Source organism: Oryzias melastigma, linkage group LG4, assembly GCF_002922805.2.
Source record: "Oryzias melastigma strain HK-1 linkage group LG4, ASM292280v2, whole genome shotgun sequence".
NCBI lineage: Eukaryota > Metazoa > Chordata > Actinopteri > Beloniformes > Adrianichthyidae > Oryzias > Oryzias melastigma.
In genome coordinates, this window is record NC_050515.1 from 14,882,729 (window position 1) to 14,906,620 (window position 23,892).

General features: G+C 36.0%; 1 protein-coding gene across 1 annotated transcript in view; it reads right to left on the reverse strand.

Moving 5' to 3' along the window:
- hmcn1 (hemicentin 1) overlaps positions 1 to 20,455 on the reverse strand; it is a 72,997-nt gene extending 52,542 nt beyond the window's left edge. The window contains exons 1-4 of the mRNA XM_024278969.2: positions 20,051 to 20,455; positions 3,297 to 3,367; positions 1,084 to 1,242; positions 877 to 999 (exon numbers count right to left, since the gene is read on the reverse strand). Of these exons, the coding sequence (XP_024134737.1) occupies positions 877 to 999; positions 1,084 to 1,242; positions 3,297 to 3,367; positions 20,051 to 20,291 (594 nt within the window). The 5' untranslated portion in view covers positions 20,292 to 20,455. The remainder of the gene's footprint in view (positions 1 to 876; positions 1,000 to 1,083; positions 1,243 to 3,296; positions 3,368 to 20,050) is intronic.
- Between the last annotated feature and the right edge of the window lie 3,437 nt (positions 20,456 to 23,892).

Sequence of the window (23,892 nt, forward strand, 5' to 3'; positions counted from 1 at the left end):
ATATGTATATTTGTGATTTTAGCAATTTTAACACATATTGTGTATCCTGTTCTTTTTTTTTGAATGGTTTATGCCAGAGGTGTCAGCATCCAGGCCTTGAGGGCTACATGTTTTCCCATCAACCTGCTATTTAAGCTCCTCATTGGCCAATCACACCTGATCCAGGTAATCAGGTAAGCAGTAGATGACTTCTGGAAAACCACCAGGAGGCCGACACCTCGAGTCCTGGAGTTTGACACCCCTAATTATGCACTTCTCATCAAGCAACAAGTTAATTCAATTTCCTGTTTTTAGTGACTAAGTAACGCACTTTGTGTGTATTAGTTAGTATTTCTTTTTTAGTTGTAAATGTTATTGTGGCAAATTGTAAATGTAGCATCAGGCGATTTGTGCATACTTTTTAAAGATTTGTGCATGTAGTTAGTTTTAATAAGTTGTAATTTAAAGTTTTGCATGCATAAACAGAATTTTTTTATTTGTAATTTTTGTACATGTGAATACACAATTGCATGTGCACAAGTTACATATTGTATGAACTGCAAATAAAGGTTTGCGCACAAACAAATCCAAAGTTACACATAAACATGCAGACACAAGGTACAAATCAAGAATTATGCACACACAAATTGGATGAGTCCATTTTTTCTCCATATTTATCTACTAACAAAAATCATAACAGTAAAAATTTATCAATTTTATGTGATAAATGTGCTGCTTATGATCAGCCTATAGTAAAAATAATGCTATCTTTTTTATTATTTTTCTTTATTTTCATTTTTACTATCCAGCTTTTGTCATTTAGGCAGGAAAACGTTTTCCCTGTTACCATCTGTGTCCCACTCATTTGTCCTCATTCATTTTCCACTGTAAACTTACCTCATTGACTTGTTTCTTGTCCAGATGGAACACTTGGCCAGAGCTTGTTGAAGCAATTTCCTCATACACTTTATAACCAATGTGGGTCCTGTCGTCACAGTCTCCCGTCAAAACAAACACCACCTAAACACATGCACACACACGACAACATCAGCTTCTTGATTTGAGGTTATAGTTAAGATTGATTGTGTGAAAGGATTTCCAGACCTGTGACTGCTTCTGCTGAATGAGCTGCAGAACTTCATGGGTCAGCTTAAAGTCCTTTGAGCGGGCGTCGGTGAAGACATAAATGAAGGATCCTGGCAAAGAGATCTCCAGAGCGATCTTGATGGCACCAATGCTCATCTCTGGACAGTCACCACCTCCCTGAAAGGGACAGAAACAGTAGAAACACAACTGAGCTTACTTTATGTGCTTTATATTTAGGATTCAAAGACATTTTATATGAAATATTTTCATAAAATGTTTTTGCAAAATTGTAAGGTAGTTAATCAGTTAATTCTTAGGAGTGGCTTTAAAATCAACTAAATATGGCCCCAAATGACATTTTACTCTGTTTCTTAGTGAGTTTTCTTGATCATCTGTGAAAAATATTGCTCCTTTGTTTGGTTTTGTTTACACATGACACTCTAAAGAGGATATCAAATTATCTAACGGTAAAAATAGGATTATTTTTGCTGTGGTTTTTTTCAAACGAAGCACTGATCAACAAGAAAATGTGAAAAACGGATTTCACTCTTCAACAGTCAAATATTGTTAGACATTGCATCTTCTCACTACACCACGTTTTACCAATTATATGTCTGCAGAACAGTCATACTGTCACTAAATCACACCAGGATTTACTTGCAAGTGTTTCAGAACTCTTGTTTTCAGGTTACCACTTGTTTGTTCCACACCAAAGAGCTTTTACATCTGTTCAAACAAAGTGGACTATCCAAGGAAATGAACTCTGGGTAACAAAAAAACACCCACAGTGTGAAAGCACTCCTAATTTAATCAATAAAAGCTATGATGATGGTCAAAAACTCAGCAAGAATTAAAGACTTTTTTTATATTTAGGATTTAAAATACTAGAAGTGTCCTTTACTACTGTTTACCACACTTCCATCTGAAGATAGTCGAAAAATACTTCAATTTCCTTGTAAAAATATGAACAACTAAAATCCACTGAGTGGCAAATGATATTTATATAATTTGAAAAACTGCCAACATTAAATGTAGAGTTGAGGTGATTGTACAAAGTCTTTAGTTGCAGAGTTTCTGCATTATAGGCTCCATAAGGCACAGGCCACAGTCTTCATAGACTATCCCATTTGATGCTATCAGTGAAAGACTCACTCCGATTAAAATCATGTTTTTGGTGTTTTTAACATGTTTTTGTAGCATTTTTCTTATGATGGAAAACGTATATGAAGAAAATTTTGATTAAAATTACATTTCTGAGTATTTCCTCATTCAAATCATTGTGACATTGTTGAAAAAAAGTTTGTAGGTGTGATGTAGAAGCTACTACGGCAAGCCACAAGCTCCCTTGTTTGCTCAAATTGCATGGATCCATTTGTAGACGACTATATCCATGTACTTCTTTGTTTTCCTCATCTAAGCTGGTGTCTGGCTCAAAGGTTTTTTCCTGAATAGTTTAAATACTGCTCACCATTTTTGTTGTACCACTATTATTAGGATGGGGGTTTGAGGGGTTGTAAGCTAGCCAGAGAGAGTGTAATCATAGAAATGATGGGAAATCAGTGAAGGCTTACTTAAAAGTCCCGCCCACAACTCAGTGGCAAATTTCTAATGAACTGCTGCCACTCTGCAGAAACTATGTCCAAGAAACTTTAAGAACTTAAACTATATTTGAGCCGTTTTAAACAAAATAAGCAAACAATAGCAGATGAGCATTCAGACTCCAAGAGAGACGCCAGTGCCATTACACACCGCTGGATGCCATTGGACACACGTGAACTCTGTTTATCTGTCTGAGGGGTTCATTAGTTGGCAAGAATGCCTGACCCAAACAGTAACATCTGGAATGGAGTGACCCGTGTTTTTAGGGTTTGTGCTGCGGTGGAAGGTGAACAGGCAGGATTTTTCAAGACAAAAATTACCTCCAGGCTTCATTTTGTAATGTTGCATTTTTATGAAAGAGTTTTTTTTTTATCCAGTAAAGTTTAGCTGTTTTTGTAGTTTATGTAGTAACACGTTTAACGGCATGAAAGTGTTCCAAAGCTCTTCGGTATCAGATTTTCGTCAGACCCTCTGTCAGCATCCATTGAGGATGTGTTCCTTCGACAGCTCGCAGAGCTCCCAGTCAGACGTCTGGTATGACTACAACCCCGTTGCCTTTATCAAGGCCAGATGACCTGAGCATCCCAGCTATGGCTGCTGTTTCCTTCGTCTGCTGCACACCGAACACCCACCTGAACGTACAACTCTCTCAGCTCATACTGGAACTTTTTGGGGTCTGTTGTAATGGTGACGGGCCCAATTTCTGCAAAGAAAACACCACAGAAGAATGTGTGATTAATGAAGGTCATGTTTGTATCGCATAGACAAACTTTATTTTCTAAATTATGCTCCAAAGACAAATATTAGTTTTGGCAAATGCAAACGGATGTCCAGATTAAAATGTCAAAGTGTGACAGGCGGAATGGGAAAACCTCAGGAAATAAGATAATCTTTACCAACAGAGAAAAAGGAAGAAAAGGAAATGTGAGAAAGATATATGTTGATAAGAAGAAGGACAAAGGAAGGCTAACATGAAAGTGTTAAAATGAATGAAAAAACTATTTTTTTTTACAAAGATAAAGTCCTCTAACAGGAAAAAAAACTGAAACATGAACTGTGTATTATTTCTAGCTGTCTCAATATTATTACTGAGTAATTCAATGGAATGTAGCATGTAGGCATTGCTGGTGTAACTGTGACTTTTACAAATAAATAGAATAAACCACAAAAATCCAGTAGATTAATGAATAAATATTAAAATATAAAAGAAGACCACTCAGTCAATAAGAAGTACAAAGTTTTTGAACTTTTTTAATTCTTCTATCATACATCTAATCTGTAATTTGAATACAATTTGTATTTATTTCCTGCAAGTCTGTTTGAATACTTTCTAAATCCCTTTTCAGGTTTAGCTTTAACACACAAAAAACTAATACAATTCACAAAAAGACAAAACCGAACAAGAATATGCCACAAACATAAAATCAAAACCCTAAACCATATACATATTCATATACACACATTCACATATTCACCGTTTAAATGTTTGGGGTTGTTTTCCATGAAAAGTCACACTTTTATTTACCAAATGAGTTTTATAAACTTATATACACACACAAATTGATGCATGCATGTTTATGTATAATACATGACTAAATTTCACTGATATTGATAATTGACATTTTAACAGTAACCAAACTAGTTTAAGATTTTTATTCAAATAATTCAAATTTTTTGTTCCAAAAACAGGCCATCTCCATTTTAAATTTGTTCTTACTATACATAAATCAAATATAAAATGCCCCTCAAACTATGTGTTATATATTTTAAATATTATTCTTAATTTTAAAAATGACTGCAAATCATCCTCAAATTTGTATATTTTTTTGTATATATTCCATTTGTAGATTCAGGGAGACACAATTCATTTGTGACTGTAATTGCTCTTTTTTATTTATTGGATCAATATTTGTTTTGAGTATTTTTCCCCAAACTTCACTACAATACTGGAAGTATGGTAGATTTAATGTTGAATATAAAATGTGGAAATATTTTTTTGCTAATATTCTTTCAACTTTTTATCATCTCAAACAGCACAAGTTTTTTTATATATATTCTTTGCAAAAAATAATTAAACTTAATTTAATATTTTTGATCTTTTTTTTTATTATTCTAACTACTTTCTGGCATTTGCTGTGAAATTGAATTAACTCCTTCACGCCGTATGTTGCTAATTTGCAACGTACCATTCCATCAATCCAAAGCTCAACATGATTTAGCTTCACCTTGAATGGAAACAAACATTGGAGATACTTTTTTTATGTTTTTGAAAATAAATTTAAATTTGAAAGGATTTATTTTACAGATATGTGTAAATACACGATAAAAAAAATGGTGGCTGTATAAGTTTGCATGACAAAAGTGCACTCTAGTGATCTTTAAACCATTCACTGTTTCAGTTACTGCTTCTCAGCTGAATTTCTTCAATGAGCTGAATTTCTTCTAAGACCCCACTTGAGTCAAACTGAGTGACTTCAGTCACTGCAGCTGTGCTGTGGAATGATGCTGCTGTGGAGCTAAAAACAACACATGCACGCAAACACACAAAATGTAGAGTTCTGCACATGTAAGCACTTAAAAAGAGTTTTCCCTTGTTGAAGAAAGACATTACAAAATCCCCATCTGTCTAACAGGATTTGGTTTAATCTGCTCTACAGTAAACATCAACTCTTTAAACTGGGAACAAATAGATTTCAGTTTTTATGAAAGATTTAAAATGCTAACAAGATGCTAAGAAATGTCATCTCCTCATTAAACTTTTATTGTATTAGTACAGCTATTTTTCATACTTAAAAGAGCAGAATCATCCACAGAGATTTTTTTTTTTTTTTTTTTTTACCATAGAATATTTCTTTGTTAAAAAGCGTCCCTTGGGCACTGTTAAACTCAAGAATAATATACACAAAGAAGCAAAATAACCTTTTTCACATGACCCAAATTTTGCTGTAGATCCAGGAGGTGGAGCAAAGAAAGATTTGTGGCAAATCGACACTTTCAAAAACTAACATGGAAACATGCAGCCTCTCCAAACGGAACCTGGACTTGGATTCAAACTTTTTAGAGATGGAAAAGTTGACTTTTCTTCAGGGAGAAGTTCCCATAGCTGTAATAAAGATTCTTTAGAGGCTTTTGGCTGTGATCCTCCTCACCACAGGCACCTTCTCTTGCACCAGCAGCGTGGAAAACCATAGCTAATGCTCAAGACCTCTAAACAGCATGAGACAATATAAATCTCTTCAAACTCGGATGGGGAAATAACCACAAACTATTGTGACTTTTTCTTCTTGAAATGCGACCGGAGATATTTTAGATTAAATGTGGTCTAGTCAATACAAACTTTATATTCTTTATACAAAGCCCTATGATGATTTATGAAGCACCGGGAGGCACCTCATCAAATTATAATCCAGAATAAATACTTTATTTCAAAATAGGTTTTGTCAGAAGCAACACACAAAAACTTAAAGAGCAAATATGCATCATGTGCGTACATAACCGTCAAGCATTATTTCACAGAAAAATATTGTTGCAGCTATTTTATTTAAAAGACAGAAGCTAATCCTGAAAAGATCAAATTCTAATCTGCATTCCGACTCGTCATTTCGATCTGTAAATCAAGTTAGATGTTAATACTAGAAAATTGAAGCCCACATCATGACTTTATGTGGGCATTTTGCAGCATTTATCTGTAAATGCCTGCTCTTAGGGCAAGAATCTACAAATCACATCCAACACTAAACACTCACAGAGCTGGGCAACTGTCCAATGGCAATCTTAGTTTCACTTCCTCTGACATTCAAGCTTGAAGTAATTTGTTGCGAGTCGTTGGTGCATTTACTGAGCAGTGAGCTCAGCTTCAGTAAAGGGAAATGAAGGGCAAATGCATGGGAAGGTAAAGCTCCCATTTTGATCAAATAAATTCTTGGTTTTGGCAAGAAGAGCAAACATTTCACAAGTTTTTAGAGGACATTTTACATAATCCAGAGTTAAAAGTCATGTTCCAAATGATATGAGGAAAAATATTTTTCTTTATAAAGGTCAATAAAAAGGTAATTATTGAGTATGTATACTCCTGCATCACTGAACAACAGTAAACACACAATTTTCTGTCAGTTTGTTGAAACAGAATGCAACAATTTTCAAAATAATAGGTTGTCAGGATCGGAGGAAACAAATGTGAGACAAATAAACATGAGAAAAATATGCTTACAATGTATTTAAGTGTTGTACTCAAACTTTTACATGCAGACAAAATCATAAATAAGAAGAGTGTATCTGTTTATAAGGTCAGATCCTCTACAATTACCAAAGCAAATGCTGCCATCACAACTATTATGAAACAAATGTGGTAAATGCAACTGAAAATATGAATTAGTAGTGGTTTCTCAATCAATAAACAGATTTTATTATTCAATAACATAAAATTAACTAAAAAAAACACACTTTTATAAACAAAGTGTTTTTGTTCTCTCTAAATTAAAGTTCCAATCTTGCTAAGAAAATGTTTTTTAGGTGAAATAAGATCTCTATTTTTATATTTGTCAAATGTCAAAGCTCACATAAACATGTAAGATTTTTGTCTTAAGCAACATTTTTACTTTTTTCCCCTATGTATTATAAAATAGAATATATAGACCTTGTCCTAGTTCATATTTTAGGGTCTGGCAGTCCGATATGTATCATCACACAATACAATACGTATCATGATATATACTGTTCTTGTGTAATTTGGAACCTTTTGCGGTGAAGTTCAGCAGGACTTTTGCTTACTTCGCCAACAGCAGCTGCACTCGTTCTTATCTGAGTCTGCCACAAAGCACCACAATCTATGTTTTCATCAAATAGTGAAAGCAACGTGGCACAGAGTTTCAGTTTGGCACCCATCTCAAACAAAAACTACGTCTGTCTTAACAACAAAAACCACAAATCTGACTGAACATTTAACACAAGCTGGTTCTGGTTCAAGATCTTGTTGTTCTGGTGTGTTGTAGAGCTGCTCAAAGAGGTTCAGTATGCTGTGCTGCCAACTAGCAGTCGGAGGTTTAGGTGGAAAACAAAAGTAAGACGTTTAACGACAGTCATAACTAATTAATTAAACATTGTTTTGTCAGCATTTTAATCGATGCAAGTATCACCAAATGAATTATTGTGATTTATTACCAATTAAATTTTTTCCTACACCACTATACTCGGCTATTCCAGATTTAAGTCTGAGGCATCTTTGTTTGTCATTCTTTTTAAAGCAAACATGTAATATGATTAGAGCTGTCAGGCGATTAAAATTCTTAATCGCGATTAATCGCGTTTTGTCCAGAGTTAACTCGCGATTAATCGCAAATTTACATGTGGCCTTTTTTTAAGGAAAAAAATGTGTGGTTCGTGGAATTTAGTAGTTCTACATTAATTATGAAAACAAGAATGACAAAATTAATAGTTTTCATCAGAAATACTTTATTTTGTAACATTGTATTGAGATAAACTTTCTTAACAATAAAAGGCTGTAACATAAAATGCCTAACAAAAGCCCAAGTGCAAGTGAAGGGCATTTTAAATTCAAAACTTCAATCAACGTTCAGTAAAATAAAATAAAAAACATCAAAAATAAAATTTCCATAACACTTTCATGTTCATTTTTTGTCAGGACCAAATCTTTTCCTCCTCTGCTGAACTACAGTAATAAATGAAATAGAGATTTATCATTTCCAATTAACTTTTGTTTTTTAAAACATTAAAGACTGAGAAAAGCGGGATACACTGTGGATAGTTTGACAGTCTGTTACTGCCGCCGCGTTCTCTGGCTGCAGCTCGATGCAGCGAAGTGTCCAGCGGAGCTCACGCCATGAATATGCCGGCAGACAGACCGCTATGCTGGGGCTGGATCACGCTTAAACCTCCAGAACAATTAAAACGTCCCCCGGTGAGCTTGCTGTTCGGAACGTCGGGGGTGCGCAGCTCTCGGCGCCGGACGCGAGCCGGTACCACCAGACGTGGTACTGGACGCGAACCGGAGCCGGGTTAGGGTGCAGGAGCTCTCCAGGTCCTAGCGCCGGCCGGTTTTAGCTCGCAGCTCGGAGGTTGGAGACCCGCCCGTGATCTAGTGTGAGACCAGCCGGTGAGTTGGAGGGCGGGACGCCCGCGCGCGCGCGATATGGAAAGGCATGTATGAGAAAGTCCGCGATTAATGCGTCAAAAAAATTGTCGGCGTCAAGCACACGTCAGATTAATGCGTTTTTAACGCGACAAATCTGACAGCCCTAAATATGATACATATATTATTATTTTTTTTAAGTTGATTTTCTTAATAAATATTTGTCCAAAAATGGTCATTTCTGGGACAAAAGCTGCTGTTCTCTCCCTTTAATTATCTAGTGAACATTTCTTTTTCTTTCATTTTAATCATTTAACAGTTTAAACAAGCTTCCATTGTTGTGTTTTTTTAGTTACTTGTCAAACTGCTTTCTGTTTTCGTTTTTTTAAGACCTCACCACTCTCTGATTACTGTGGTTTTAGGCAACAGATCTGTCTGCAGTGCTTATTTCATACCAGCACAACCTGAGCTTGTTATGGAAACTTCTCACCACAGCGAACAGACAGACAGACCACCAAGCTGTTGGCTGCTGACTGCAGCCAACAGCTTCTTCTTTCAATACAACTGGATCTGCTTTGGGGCATTTTAAATTATATATATATAAAACAAAAGATTTCTAAAACAGCATCTATATTATATTAAATCTTTTTAGTAGAGCAAATAAGCACGATGTGAAGCATTGGGATTTACCCTCCAACATAAAGATGCTTCACATTTAGATCAGAGAAGTTTGGGTTCCATTAAGCCATTACACTGTCTCCTGAAATGAAACCTCACAGAGAGGAGGGACAACACAAAACCATAGACCACACGTGAGAATGTGAAATGGAGAGCATGATCCAGAATGAAATGATTTTTCTGTCATCCATCCGACTGATGCTGTGGTGCTGAATACAAAACACAGAGGAAGGTGTGGTCTGGGTCCAAATGTTTTAATCAAACTTGTGTCCATGTGACTAGTCTGTTCTGAAAAGGGGCCCTGTGTTGACTTCATTAATTCACTAATAACTTTTTAACTACTTCTGCAAGTCTAATAATATGATCCAGCCAATTAAAATGAAAAAACCCAACTAACAAGCTGTGGTAAGCAGCCACCAATGCAAAGGACAAACCTCAAGTAATTATTTCAGCATGTCAACATACAAAGAAAACAACAAAGACCGGCTTTAGTGCTTCTTCTACACGTCAGAGCTTCAAGCAAATAAACTAAACTTGATCTCATTAAAATAAATCTATAGTATTGCTGTGGGATAAAAATACTGACATTTTGAGAAAAAAAGAGCATTTTAGTCAATCAGTCTAGAGGGCTAGATTATCCAATTAACACTTTTATAAGTTACGTTTTTTGGTGGCATTCACACAAAAATAAAACAATGAGCTTTTCATTAAATAGAATATTCAGAATTATTTTGCTCTTATAAGAGCAAAAGCAGCTCCATTAACTTTTAGTTACAGTCTTTTTCCAATTTACCGATGCCCTGCAATCACCAAGTTAAAAAATGTTTTAGAATTTACATTTTACAGATTAGTATCAAATGGACTGAGTTATAAGGACTGGAATCTGACGATCTTCATACAAAGTGATCAGTGATACCATGAAAAAAAAAATCTCATTGTGAAATGTGGGTATCAATGAGCAGCTGAAATTAATTAATGAACGAATCAAAGACTTATAATGTTGTACTGTAAATTACTCTGCATTTCCCACCACTAACAGAGAGTTTATTCCGAACACTGAAAATTTGTTTGAGACATCATCATCGGTGACACTTTTCCAGAGATACAGGAAAGAGCGCTGCAGTTTTCAAGGAAAGAGTCAACTATGGACTGTAATGTGACAAGTAGTGGGACTACTTCTTTATGAAGACCATCTGTTTGGGTTTATGGCATTTTTGCTCTTTGGTTTTCTGGTTTAATGCTAGATTCATGTCATAGGACAGGAATTTAGTGCAGCAATAAAAGAAAAAAATTGCACGCAAAGTAATAAAAACATTTTTGTAGATTATTGCCACCAAATTATTTTTTTCCCTTTATAATTGTGCCACATCGTGAGTACCATTCATTTACAAGAAGAGCGGCAGGTTTGGGTTTTACTACCATAATATCTGTCCAATAAAGTCTGCTTTTTCTCTCCTCAGACATGAAACAAAACCTTCATGTTTCAGGAACTAGACAATGGAAGTCTAAGGAAAAGAAATCGTCCTGCAATTCAGCATTTTGTAACCATTTTTGCTCTGATGCATTCTTCTAAACATCTTCTTTCTAATCCTATTTTTTTAAAATATATTTTTACTGGCCTGATTTCATGAGGGCTGGAGGGGACCTCAACATTTGTTAACAAAAAACATAACAAATGTTATGTCCAGTTCTTACTTATGCAGTCAATGGTTCTCATGCAAGACTCTTCACGCTACGGCTCATGGAGCCACAAGGGGCCCGAGTCTGGGTCTCCCTGTGCCGGTCCCCAGCCCAGATAAAATACAGGGATGTGTTAGGAAGGGAACCTGGTGTAAAACTCTATGCTAAACAAATGTGTGCCACCAACACTGAGGCAACCTCAGAGGGGATAAGTCGAAAGATGAACAAAATCATGTATATCGTATGTAAAGTGTGAAGGACCACAAAAAGCTAGTCAACAAATGCTACAATTATTTCAGCTTGATTATCTTGTTCCGTCGATGAATAAAAGATTAAAGTTTCAGTAGTTGTTGTATGATCTTCTGCCACGCCGTCTTTTTTGGATTACAGTTTAGTTCAGTCATGTTTCGCTTCTGTTCCACGTTGTTTTGTCAAACCTATAACTTTATTTGTATTTGTGTCTCAAAGTCTCTGGTTTTCTTGCAGTTGGGAACTCAAAAGCCTCATTTATATGAGTTCAGCAGTAGAGTTATGTGCAGTGGCAACACCATTACTGCTGTCACCTGTTTATTCTGACCCCTATGGCCACGGTAACCTGACCTATTTCTGACCACGTCCGTATACAGTCCCCTGATGTGTTTCTGCCCCTGCACTGGATGTGTGTCCTTAATGTGGATTATTTCATATTCTTTTCTGCTCTGTAAATACTGTTATCTATGATATGATCTCAAATCAAAACTGGATTGGTTTTAGAATCTAACCTTGAATCTCAGTGGGATTTCCTTCATAGATTACAAGATTACAAGATCCATGAAAAGTTGCAAGTTTTCCTTCCAAATTCAAAAAAATGAAAAGGTGAAGAACCCTTCAGACTTTATAACATCTGTAGTCTGGAAGCAATCTTACAGTAAAGCAGTTAAAAACAAAAGTCCCATTTGTTGCCAAGATTCTTTTGTTTGGTATTGCAGTTTGGTTACAGCCTTTTTTATTCTCACAACGTGGGCATTACGCATTAAACACCCTCCTTACTCTGACAAGCATACACAACTACAGTTGTAAACTTCCTGCTTTAATAGCATCATTAACCTTTTCCAGGAGATTAATTCCTTTCCTGGTCTTTCTTTCAGCAAATTATACAAGCTGGGAGATGTCGAATTCTGCCACATAAAAATACCTACATTTGTATTGAAGGTGCCAAAAGCATCCAACTGTCAAATTAACACCTTGTAATGTTTTTTATGAGGGTAAATACATTTTATGAAAAAACAATTAAAACAATTTGTTTATAGCAAATACCTGAGCAATAAATGGATGAATACTTTTGTACTTTAGGTATACCACCCCTAATACAAAGACCCACACCGATGAAAGTTGTACTTTTTGGTATTTTCAATATTTTCTTGTGCTATATTTTTCATAATTAAGAACTTATATAAAACAAAGTTAAGCTTAAAAATGTAAATTTCTGAGTATTTCTTCATTGTGACTCAAGAGCAGACAAAAAAAATACAGTTGGAAAAAGTTTGTAGCTTTTTTTCAATTAAACCGTTTGCACATGGGCCCTAACGTCTCAGCCTCTTCGCCACAGTTGCACCTACAATGTTAGGCTGAGACTTAGAGGGGCTGTAAGGTAGCAGGAGAGCGTGTAAAGAAAGGGATGATGGGAAATGAGGTCCGGCTTACTCTGAAACCAACGGTCGCATTCATAACTCAGAGGTGAATTACTAATGAACTACTGCCACTCTGCAGAAACTATGGTCTAGAATACGACAGTTTTGTTTTTTTTTTAATTTTGACTAAAAACGAAATAATCATAATTAAAAGACCACTGGGAACACTTTGAAAATAGATCAAAAGATGGTTGGAGTAGGTCTTAAATTGGTGCACACAATAAAAAAACATTAATTTATTTGCAAGTAAAACCGTAAACTTATTTTAACTGTGAAAATAACATAAATACTGCATAGAGTCTAGCTAATATTTTTTTAGTAAGATGAAAAATTAAAACTAGAATTTTTCTTGATTTAGTTTTTTTCTGAATTATTTATATCAATTAAAATAGTTTTGCTGACAACGAAAACATTTCAAACAATAAATCAAGGAATGAAGCTTGTGCAAACTGAGACGGGTGGGGGCACACATAAAAAATGACCTTCTACTTGTAGACCAGGAGCAACCTGATGCAGCAGTTTCAACAAATTCCACACTAACACCAGATGGTTGTCAAGGACAAAGAAAGAAGATGACATCAAGTGTTCCAGAGAAATTGAAAAACCAACATTAGTATTGGCAAAAACTAATTGACTAAAAGAAATCCTGTCTTTTACTATAGTAATAGGTCCTTCTGAACACACAGACCTCATTTCCTCACACATGTCCACCTTCCATATGTTTCCACTTAATGTCCCCGAGCAGCGTACGCAGTGAAAACACAGTCTTGGAAGGAGCAGCCGGAATGAAGTCCAACCAAATGAATGTTCAACTCTGCAATGGATGTAAAGTGAATCTGTATCAAATGAGTCTGCCAGGCTGTAAAGAGAAAAATGAATCTACACCTAAAAAGAAATGTGTCATAAAGTCAAGCAGGAAAGGATAATTTACTTCCATTAATGAAAATTATGAAATACTGAAAAACCAAACCAACACAGAACAATGTGTATTTATGCTTGTTGCTAAAGCTGGAAAAATCAACTGAAGTGATTAAAAATCTATAAAATATGGAAGCCAAAAGTTTGTTGCAGACAATTTCAAGTAAAGATATTTGTCCAAGATGTGCACTGCAGCCCAGTAGTTACAACAGAAGAGACCGGCAACAGACACTCCTAAAAGATTCTGACCTCCAACAAGCAAGGCAGCTGGAGAAATGATCAAAATCAACTGATCATGAACTGGAATCGGACTCTCAGTCTTCTCCTTCTTACATTGTGGACACATGGTAAAAGTTAGAGACAGTTCGGTTTACTGTGTGTGCTGGAGAACAGGAGAAAAATCCGGATGAAAAATTTGACTATTTAACATTTTTGTTTGTTTGTTTCTCAAAATTTGTCAGTCAAATGCATCTGTTTCTAAAGGGATACTGCAAAAAAATCAGCTGAAGACAAAATGCAATGTTTTTAATTGAATGCACTTTATGTCAAATCTTCTAAAAATATAAATTTTCATATAAAATAAAATAAATAATAATAATAAATAAAATAAAATATAAATGTGCAACATATTCATAACATTACAAAATATTTAATTCAAATTGTGAGCAAAATACTGATTTATTTTTGGCAAAAAATTGTAAAGATACATTTACTTCTTTAATTTGTTAATCAAAATGCTGCCATTTCTTTAACAAAATTGGCATTGGGGGGACCAGCAAGAGTCAAAACCATAATCTCAGGCAAGATCTGAAAGGACAGACCAGGCAGTGGTCGTTGAATTTTGAGACCTCAGGAGGAGGCTGAGTCCCAACAGAGAAACATGCACAATGCCTGAGGGCACACACACCTAAATACCAATTATGGGAGCCCCTCATTTGAAATAGAATAGCATTTTACCAAAGTAATACCTTGAAATTTGAGAAAGACATGAAGTTCTGAATGCTCTCATATTTAAAAACAGGTCAGAAAGGATATAATTTCATTTCAATTGATACTTCCTGGGATTTTAAAGAGACGTAAAGCTCAAAAGAATGAATTTTAAGCAAAAGACTGAGTTTGTAAAATCATAAATATTAACAGGTGTTGTAAAACTTAGGTCTAGTGCATAAAACCTTGAGATCCTCTCGATCTCAGAAATCTGCAGCTCTGTCTTCTGGCATTCCTGCCTAATAGCATCATTACTGACTCTGTCCGGCTAAATACGGGCTCCTTGTAATCTCGCGCAGGCGGGGAGGTTCGGACACAGAATTGCTCTGGAGAGAAGGACACAAAGCCAAAGAGAGAGCTGGTAGGAAAAGGCCCCGAACACCAACAAAGAGAGCTTTTAGATGAGAGAGCCTTTGATCTCGTAGGAAAGGTAGAAGCTGCTTCATCATCCCCTCTCATCAGTCTGCAACCATCTCCCTCTAACTAAAGACAACTGACAAGAAAATATGAGCATGCAAGGCTATCAGCTGAGAGAAACAGGCTGTAGTTAAAACAAATAATAGGTCTAAATGAGAATAACTCCAAACTAAATGTTTGGGGGAATGATTTTTGAAGATGTTAAGCAGAAACTTGTTTCCTAACTTTATGATTCCGTTTATTTGTGCATCTTTTCATTTAGAACGGAGACATTGACAATTTACCCTCTTTTTATCTTTCATCTTGATAATGAAGCATCCTGGAGGTGTTTTATGTCTAAATTATAGAGTCTTCTTTAAATAGTCAATCAGCTTTTGCAGGAGGCAGGATATCGTGCTGTGCATGCCAACGTGTGGAGGAACGGACACGCCCCTTGGTTAAGAAATAATAACAGTAGGAAAAGTGTTTGAGTTAGTCTTCCCTAAAACTGTTCTTGAGTTCTCTTAGAAGTTTTTTGTTTTTTTATTTTTTTAACTGCTCTTTAATTGGGCCTATTTTCTTTAACATATCCTTTAAAGAGTCTATACCATGCTTTATCTTATGTCTTTCAGAGTAAACTATGTCTATATATTAGATCATATACTACCTTTGGTACACTAAAATAACTATTTATTTATGAAATATAAGTTATCTTCAAGACTTTTTTTTCCTACCCTAAAGTAAGACGCCTCGATCTCTGAGGCTCCACCTTTTGCATTTCGCCCACGAAAACAAACTTTTGCAAAGGGCCTCTGGTCAAACGCAGGACAGTGTCAGAATCAATCTGTAGTCGGAAGCGGAAATCGTAACTTTAGTCAGTTGCATAAGCGTAAATTTCCTAAATATTAGGAAACCCTTTCAAAATGATATTTTAAAATGTACAAGGCTGTTCTTTTCTCCGGGAATCAGCTGATGGGAGCCGCGAAATGCTGTTTTGTCTGCGTGACAGAGAGTGTCACAGAGATTAAAAAACGGCAAAGAGGGTCAATGAAAGAGAGGAAAAAAGGGAAAAAGGTCAAAAGCTTAAATCAATATTTCAGTTGCAGCCGGCTCCGGCAGGGGGAGGGACTTCTGGCTATTAATTTTTGGGCACCATATCTTTTTCTCTGTAGTCAGATTCTCTTGACTTTTGCAAAGATAGATACCATATCTGCCTTTAGTAGCCCCTGCCATTGCTAGACTGGTTGTAGCAATGGCCAGGGCTAGTGGCTTTGCTAGCTAACAGCTTAGCTTGCAGTTTAGCTAGCTAGTGGCTAAGCACTGCTAGCGTCATGGAGAGATTGGGTGTTTGTATTAGCCTGGGGAGTGGTTCAGACAGCGAAGACTCTTTCTAAAAGGGGCGGTTCTCATCCTGTGATATCAGCTCGTGAGAACACGCTAATTTTTGTGGGTTAGAAGGGGCTGGTGCTCAGTGAGTGGGTTTTTAGAGAAATGCTCAGAAACCCACGTATGGATCAAAATACTACCTTGGGCTTGTTTGTAGTGAGAGATGACCATTTTAATGCACTTAAAAGATAATTTTGCATTGTATAAACCCTTTAATCGATCACATATGATTCTGCAAAATGTTAGTATTAAATGTGCATGTTTGAAACGTGTAGACTGTAATGAGAATGTAAATTCTTTTTCCCCAAAGAATCCTGACTCAGCTCGACCGAATGCAATTAAATCCTCTGACAATATCAAAAAGGAAAATGTATTTTTTAGCTTGAGAAATGCTAATTCTGAGCATCTTAAAGTTCATTCCAACTATATATTGATCTATTGTAAAAGTGTTCCCAAAGGATTTTTCAATATTTATTTTTTAGCCAAAATAAGACAACCAGTCATTTTCTAGGACATAGTTTCTGCAAAGTGGCGCATGTTCATCAGAAATTTGTGGGTGGGACTGTTGGCATGGAGTATACCTGTGCCCATTTCCCATCATCCATTTGTTTACACTTTCCCAACAGCTTATAACCCCAATTTAACATTACTGGTGCAACAAAAATGGACAGTTTTGACCCAAGCACGTGGATGCATCATAACAACTACAAGCTTTTTTAAACTGCATTTATTCATCTGCTTATGAATCAAAAGGATTTGAATGAAGAAATACTCAGCATTTTAATTTTCTTTATAAATGTCCTCTGTCATGAAAACATGCTAGAAAAACATGATTTTTCAAAAAGATATCCTATCACTTCAAAGAGTTGATATGTCTCACATTTAGTGCTTACATGAAGCTTTAGAGAAAAAATAGTTGCATGTAGTCAGACACACACTGCCGCTATATTTCAGCAAAGGACTTACTAAAGTGTCTCTCATTCTTTGGCTCCCTCCAGGACAAAGGAAAAGGGGGAGACTTCCTGGTTGATCTTCCCACACAGGCTTGACCCCAAAATCCAAGCGCTCTTTTTTTTTTTTTTTTTCTGGTGTCTCCACAATAAAAGACCACAGAAACACTGACTCACAAACTGTTTTTCATGTAAAAACAAAGCTCTTATTTGAAGGGGGCCAAGTCAAACAGCGGGACCCTCATATCACACCGCCAGATGAAACAGGACAAATGGATAAGAATAAAACCCGTTCTCAGAGGGAGCATTCACCAAAACATGACCCGCTCAATCACAGCATCTGGGGATCTGCCTGCCGGGAGGACGGTGGTCAGAACATTTGGTAAAATGTTCAGCTACCCGTGCTGGCAGTTGCTTTACGAATCATTCCTTATACTCCCTTGGGGGGTTTCAGGGAGCGTCTGACAAGCTCGTAAACTTTTTAAGAAGCAAACAAACGTCACTTGAAGCGAGGGACAAACATTTCAAAGAGGAGCAAGCAGAGGAGCTCACACTTCAAACTGTCGCAGCTGTTTTGTCTATGACAGTCCAACGTGAGAACAAACCCTAAAGACAAAGCTGTGTCTGATCCTCAGCATCAGTTCTGTTGAGATACTTCTCCCCAGAGGAACACAATAACGCATTCCTCCTTTATTACACTCGTGTACACTCAACATTTTTCCTCCTCTTGTGTAATTATTGTTTTAGGCGCAGAGCTTGCAGATTGAATATGTGATTAAGGAAATGTGCTTCAAAAGAATTTCGGACATGCTGAAGTTGAGAAAAAGAAAACATCTGGAAGAGGAATTTGTATCTCCAACCCACAGAGCATCTCCATCCTTTCATCTCTTTACATTTTGGACAAAAGCGGCTAAAAGATATTAAAACTGAGAAGGAAAAGCGTTTTTATTTAGATTTTTCCTTAGATTGTCTTATGTTGAGCCCCATGACATCTACTGAAGCAAAAATGCATCAAATCACATCAGCTTCAAAATTACCTTAATTTTGTCATTAATTAATAATTAAAAAAAATTACTTTGGTAGTCTCAGATGACAAATATTAAAATCTTGAAGTCTACTTTAAAGACCAACTTTGATGAAAATTCTGTTTTAAACATGTTCTTGTGGCATTTTTCTCATGAAGAAGAACATAAATAAATACATTTTAAGCTTAAAATTATTCTTTATAATTGTTGTAAATTTTGTAAATCAAGAGTAAACAAAAAATGCTGTTTGAAAAAGCTTGTAGCAGTGACGCAGGTGTAAAAATTGATGAGCCACAAGCATCCACACTTTCTTTTTCTCATTCAAGCTGGCTCAAAACAGTCCGGCTGGATCACTCCAGTATTGCTCACTATTTTTGTTGCACCGGTAATGTTAGGTTGGGGGTGTGAGGGTCTGTAAGCTAGTGGGAGAGCTTTCAAACAGAAGGATGTCGGGAAGCAAGGGCAGGCTTGCTCCATGCCAACTCAATCTATCTCTAGTTGGTATCGGATCAATACCGGCAGATCTCACAGTGCATGTTTGCATTGTTCACCCTATTTCCACTCTATTTAAAAGCTGAGTTGACACATTACTTTTCACCTGTTTAATTGTTCTATTTAAAGGGTAAGAAGTTACAAATTGTTCTTGATTTATTTTGGTTTTGTAGTTACTTGTTTCATTTGGTTTCTTGACTGTTTTCCATTCACTTCTTCACTTTTTATTTAATTTCAAAAAGTTTTTATTTTAATAAACTATTTTCCCTTTAATTGAAAATATTGTCCTTATTCTGTTTGTTTCTCAAGTATTTTTTTAAAAAAGGGAAGCATACAAATAGTCATTCATGACAAATAAAAACAAATGAGATTTTGAATTTTTGTGTCACATCTACCACATTTACGAAAAATATCGATATTGATATTGACGACATTGACCGGTATCAGATCCATACCCAATTGTTCAGTATCACCCTGCCCAACTTTAAACCTTTTATAGAATTCAGAAAATGTTAACTGTAAACATTTTAATGGCAAGTTTTCAGAAAATAAGAGAAGTTTTCCCAAATTTATTTGAAAAAACATAATTTATGTGGTAGAAAAGTTAAATGTTCTTCTCATGTCTAAAGGAGACCTATTTGTATAATTGACCCAAAGACATCCATAGACTGTTTAAAGCTGTTAATCACTAGCAAATAATTTTAAAAAATGATCATGAGTATCCACAAATGCCAACTAGTCTCTGGAGTTATAAATATCACTGGAAATGAAGTTTGACATGAAGCCAGGACCTTTGACCTCAAGTCAGAGCTATGTAGCTTCATCATATGTTCTAGAGAATCATAGAGCAGCCCAGAGCCCAGAGTGGTGGTGGTGGTAATCTTGAAGAACAGAAAGGCTGGAAGAATGCTAATGATAGTGACCGTCAGGCTGAACATCTGGGACCAAATCCACACAGTCTCACCTCAGGAGGTGTGAGGAACATTCAAATCTGTTTAGATTATGATAAAACTAGTTGTTTCCATCACAAAGAGGAAATTGAAAGAAAAAGTAATTAAAGTTTATATTCTGGGGGGGAAATCAGATGAAGGTATGTTCCTAAAGTGACTGCGTTACCTGGGTCATGGAAGGGCACCAAAGCGAAGTTGTACAAAGGTCTTTTGGGTCTGCTCAGAGATGTTTCCAGAATTTTGGATGCTCCCTCGATGACCTGGACCAGGTCGTCGTACATGGACCCGGTGACATCAAAGACGAACGCCAGGGTGGACGCGCCCTCGGGGATGTCCTCGTCTGCGTCCTGACCCGCGCAAAGCGCCGCGGACAGCGCCAGTGCCACCAGCAGGAGTCTGCGCCCCATGTCAGAGCCAAAGCGTTTCGCTGATGGATATTTCACTGTCTCGGTCGGAAGCGTCAGAGCATCGGTCGGGGCATGAGAACAGTTTGAGGAGAGCCCAGCATCAGCCAAAAAAGTGGTGAACTTTCCTCTTTGGTTCCTTCAGCGCGCGCTGCGTCTCGCGGCTCTGTCAGCTGTCCTGTAGAGTCCTGTAGAGTCAGGAGCTTGTTCGGATCCCTCTTTAAAAGACCACCTCTCAGCTGACCCTCACCACTCCAAGACGCGCCATTGGACGAGAGGCTCCTAATGACCTCAGAGCGCACAGCTTGTTACTTGTACCTGGAGTTAACGACTTTAGTCAATTTGTTTGCCTTTATGCAAAGAAAAGCTCTTTTTCTATCATTTAATCAGATACAGACACACATTTGAAATTGTTTCAAATGTGTAATCTAAAACCTTTATTTTAAAGATTCATGCTTATAACTTTAAATTAAAGCTTAAGTAAATTTAAGAGTCAAAAAAGTTTGATGCGCAAGATTTAAAAAAAAAGTTTAAAATGTTTTTGAAATCTTAGTGATTTTCTTTGTAATTGTTGCCATCTAGCGGCTATTTGTGGGTATTGCATCTGGATTAAAGTTTTTTTTTTTAAATTTAATCTCAGTATTTCAATAATATTACTACATTGTATTACAATGAAAATGACACGCATATTATTTATAATGAATTAGTGTTTTATGTATGTAAAGATTTACTCATAATATATTTTTAAGTAATGAAAACAAAAACCGGTAACACGAAAAAGAAAACGTGGAAAAACTGTCTTGGATTTCCTTTAATTCACAAAAGAACCAAAACATATCTTATACTGTGTAATTGTATCCATCCATTGGTGATACCTAACTTGTATACGTAAAGTTACATTTTTTTTAATCTTTTTTTACTGTTGGATTTGGTTCAAGAAATGTTTACACAAATCTAAAAATGCATGATTTATTTTATTATTTCGAGCATCTCTGGTCTGTTTCATTTTCTAGCAACTTAACTCCAGATGGCTTCCACTTGGTCTGCAACTTTCAATCCTTAAAGAGCCATTCATTGACCACAAGCCTCACTTCATGCTTTAGAAAACTAATTTGTATCTATTTTAACTACTGAAATATAAATGTAATATTTTTTGGTGCATAAATAAAACAAATGAAATAGTTGATAACTTTTGACAGAAGTTCACATGACTTCCTTTCAAAATAAAATACACCTTGTACTACATAATGGAGCAAATGTAGTAGTGGGTAATGTAACATCAACATTAACAATAAACTAAAAAAAATATTTTACAAATCTGCAAATCTAAAAAAGTAAAAATTAATAAATCAGTGATCCTTCTATAATTCTGAAAGTCACACTTCAGATTCTTGAATTTGGTCAAGAGAATAGCTTTAATCCACCTTTTAATCTGGTAAATTTAAGTATGAATTCTGGTATTTATTTATTTTTTTACCTCAAAGACATTTTTGTGGTACATGTCGATCTAAAATCTTTCAAAATGTTTTAGCACAACTTTGGTAAACTATGAAGCCGCACTCCTTGGTGGTTGTTGGAGCATTATGGGTACTGTAGTCAGGAGCCTCAATGAAAGAGACTGTCCTTCAACGGTTTGTAGTAAATGAATTAAATAAAGTTTAAGTTAGTTTACTTTTGTATTACTTTACTTAATTAAGTTTTACTTTACAGTTACTTAAAAAAAAGTTTTTATTTTTATTGAACCAGTGTCAAAATAGAGCCTCAGGTGGCAGACTCCTTGTTTAGACAGACTGAGATTTGAACTTGTCATATGTTTCATTTAAGTAACAAAGGGCAAAATGGTAAAAATGGCGTATACTTGTATAGCGCTTTCTACCCTCCTTCAAGGGCCCAAAGCGCTTCACAGTCACAGGCCCATTCACCCATTCACACACACATTCACACACTGGTGGGCAGAGACTGTTCACTTAGAAACTGTTCACTTATAAATTTTTACTAAAAATAACAAATTGAGATAAAACAAATGGAAAACAGAGGAGTCAAATTCCACTGTTCTGCGTTTTTTTATTTTGCCACTCAGTTTCATAATATACCTGATTATTCAGCTGTTGGGAAAATATGTGGTCAACAAGACAAAAATTTGATTTAATTTCTTTCTTATTACACCATCTAATCTCTTCTTTGCTTATTTTTTTCACAACAAAAAACAAATATTTTTTCATTAAAATTTCCCTTTGGTACCAATTTTCTTTGGATAAAATCAAAATCTGTTTAGAAAAAGTTAATAATGGAAAAACTTTTTTTAGAAATCTGCATAAAAGTAAAAAAAAAAAAATGTTTTATTTTATTTCCCGCTAGCAAATAAGATATTTTATATTTATATTACATGCACAGAGTGAGACATAAAGGATCAATAACCAATTTCCGTTTCTAGACCCAGTTTTAGAGATTGCAAAAGTAAGTCATGTCTGGGACACCAGGGGGCACTATTCCTACATTGCAATGTCTACTTCCTTCTCAAAACATGATATGAAGGCAGAAAGCTTAATAGAAACATTTTTTAAATACAACCCTCTGAAAAAGAGGGTTGCCGTAAAAACAACTCTACATGAGTCATTATGACAGGTCGCCACAGGAGGGAAAGTTGGATGGAAACATTCAAATAGGAGGCAAGACCTCAAAGACCAAGATTTGTTCAAGAGATGCCAGAGATCATCCGCTGATGGGAACTTTGCATGGCAAACAAATAGTTGTCCCAGGCCTCGTTGAGAATGCGCCGTGGAAACCACGTCAGGATGGTGATTACACAACATGACTCTGCATAAATGAATCCGGATTGAAAGAACCTGAAAGGTCCTGCTTCCAGCGAGCGTGCACAGAAAAAAAGATGAACTGTCCACCCACATTCACACTCATAATATATGTAAACATCAGATTTTAAGGAAGCAAAAACTATTTACAGAAGCTAGCTTGGGAGTAAAATAACAATGAATATTATGTAAATATTTATAGTGTGTTGAATTGGAGGAAGCCTTTTGGAAATTTTCTAAATGATTAAAAAAAAAGTGTAATGAAATCAAACATTTTACTAACATTTGTGTAGCTACCGCCAGAAAAATGTAATTTAATACAGTGGAAATACTTGAGTGAGTAACTCAACGATATTAAAAAACTTAGATTTAGTTCTGTCAAAATGAAAAGTTGTGTTACCAGAGATAAATGAAAAGCCTGAACATTCAGTTCAGATGAAGCTGCTACACTTGCTAAACTTGACTATCTCAGTGCAGAAACAAGATGTTTTCTACACTAAGGTTTTCCAGGAACTCAAACTCACTTCTTCCACAAGAGCCGGTGAATCAGTGGATCACTTCTGTGATGTTAAAGATGCCGTATCTTGCAATAAAACTTTCTGCACTCTGTTTTTTCAGGTACATAAACACGCACACAGTTTGCTCCGTGATTCATGTTGGCAAGTGTCATGTTCTGGCAAGATTTGGGAACTTGGCAGGCCTTCACATGCCTGAGGCTGTTGCTGCAACGATGAACCAAACTTAATAAAAACCCTTCTTTCTCAGCATTAGACTTGTGTAATCTCGTCTGCAAA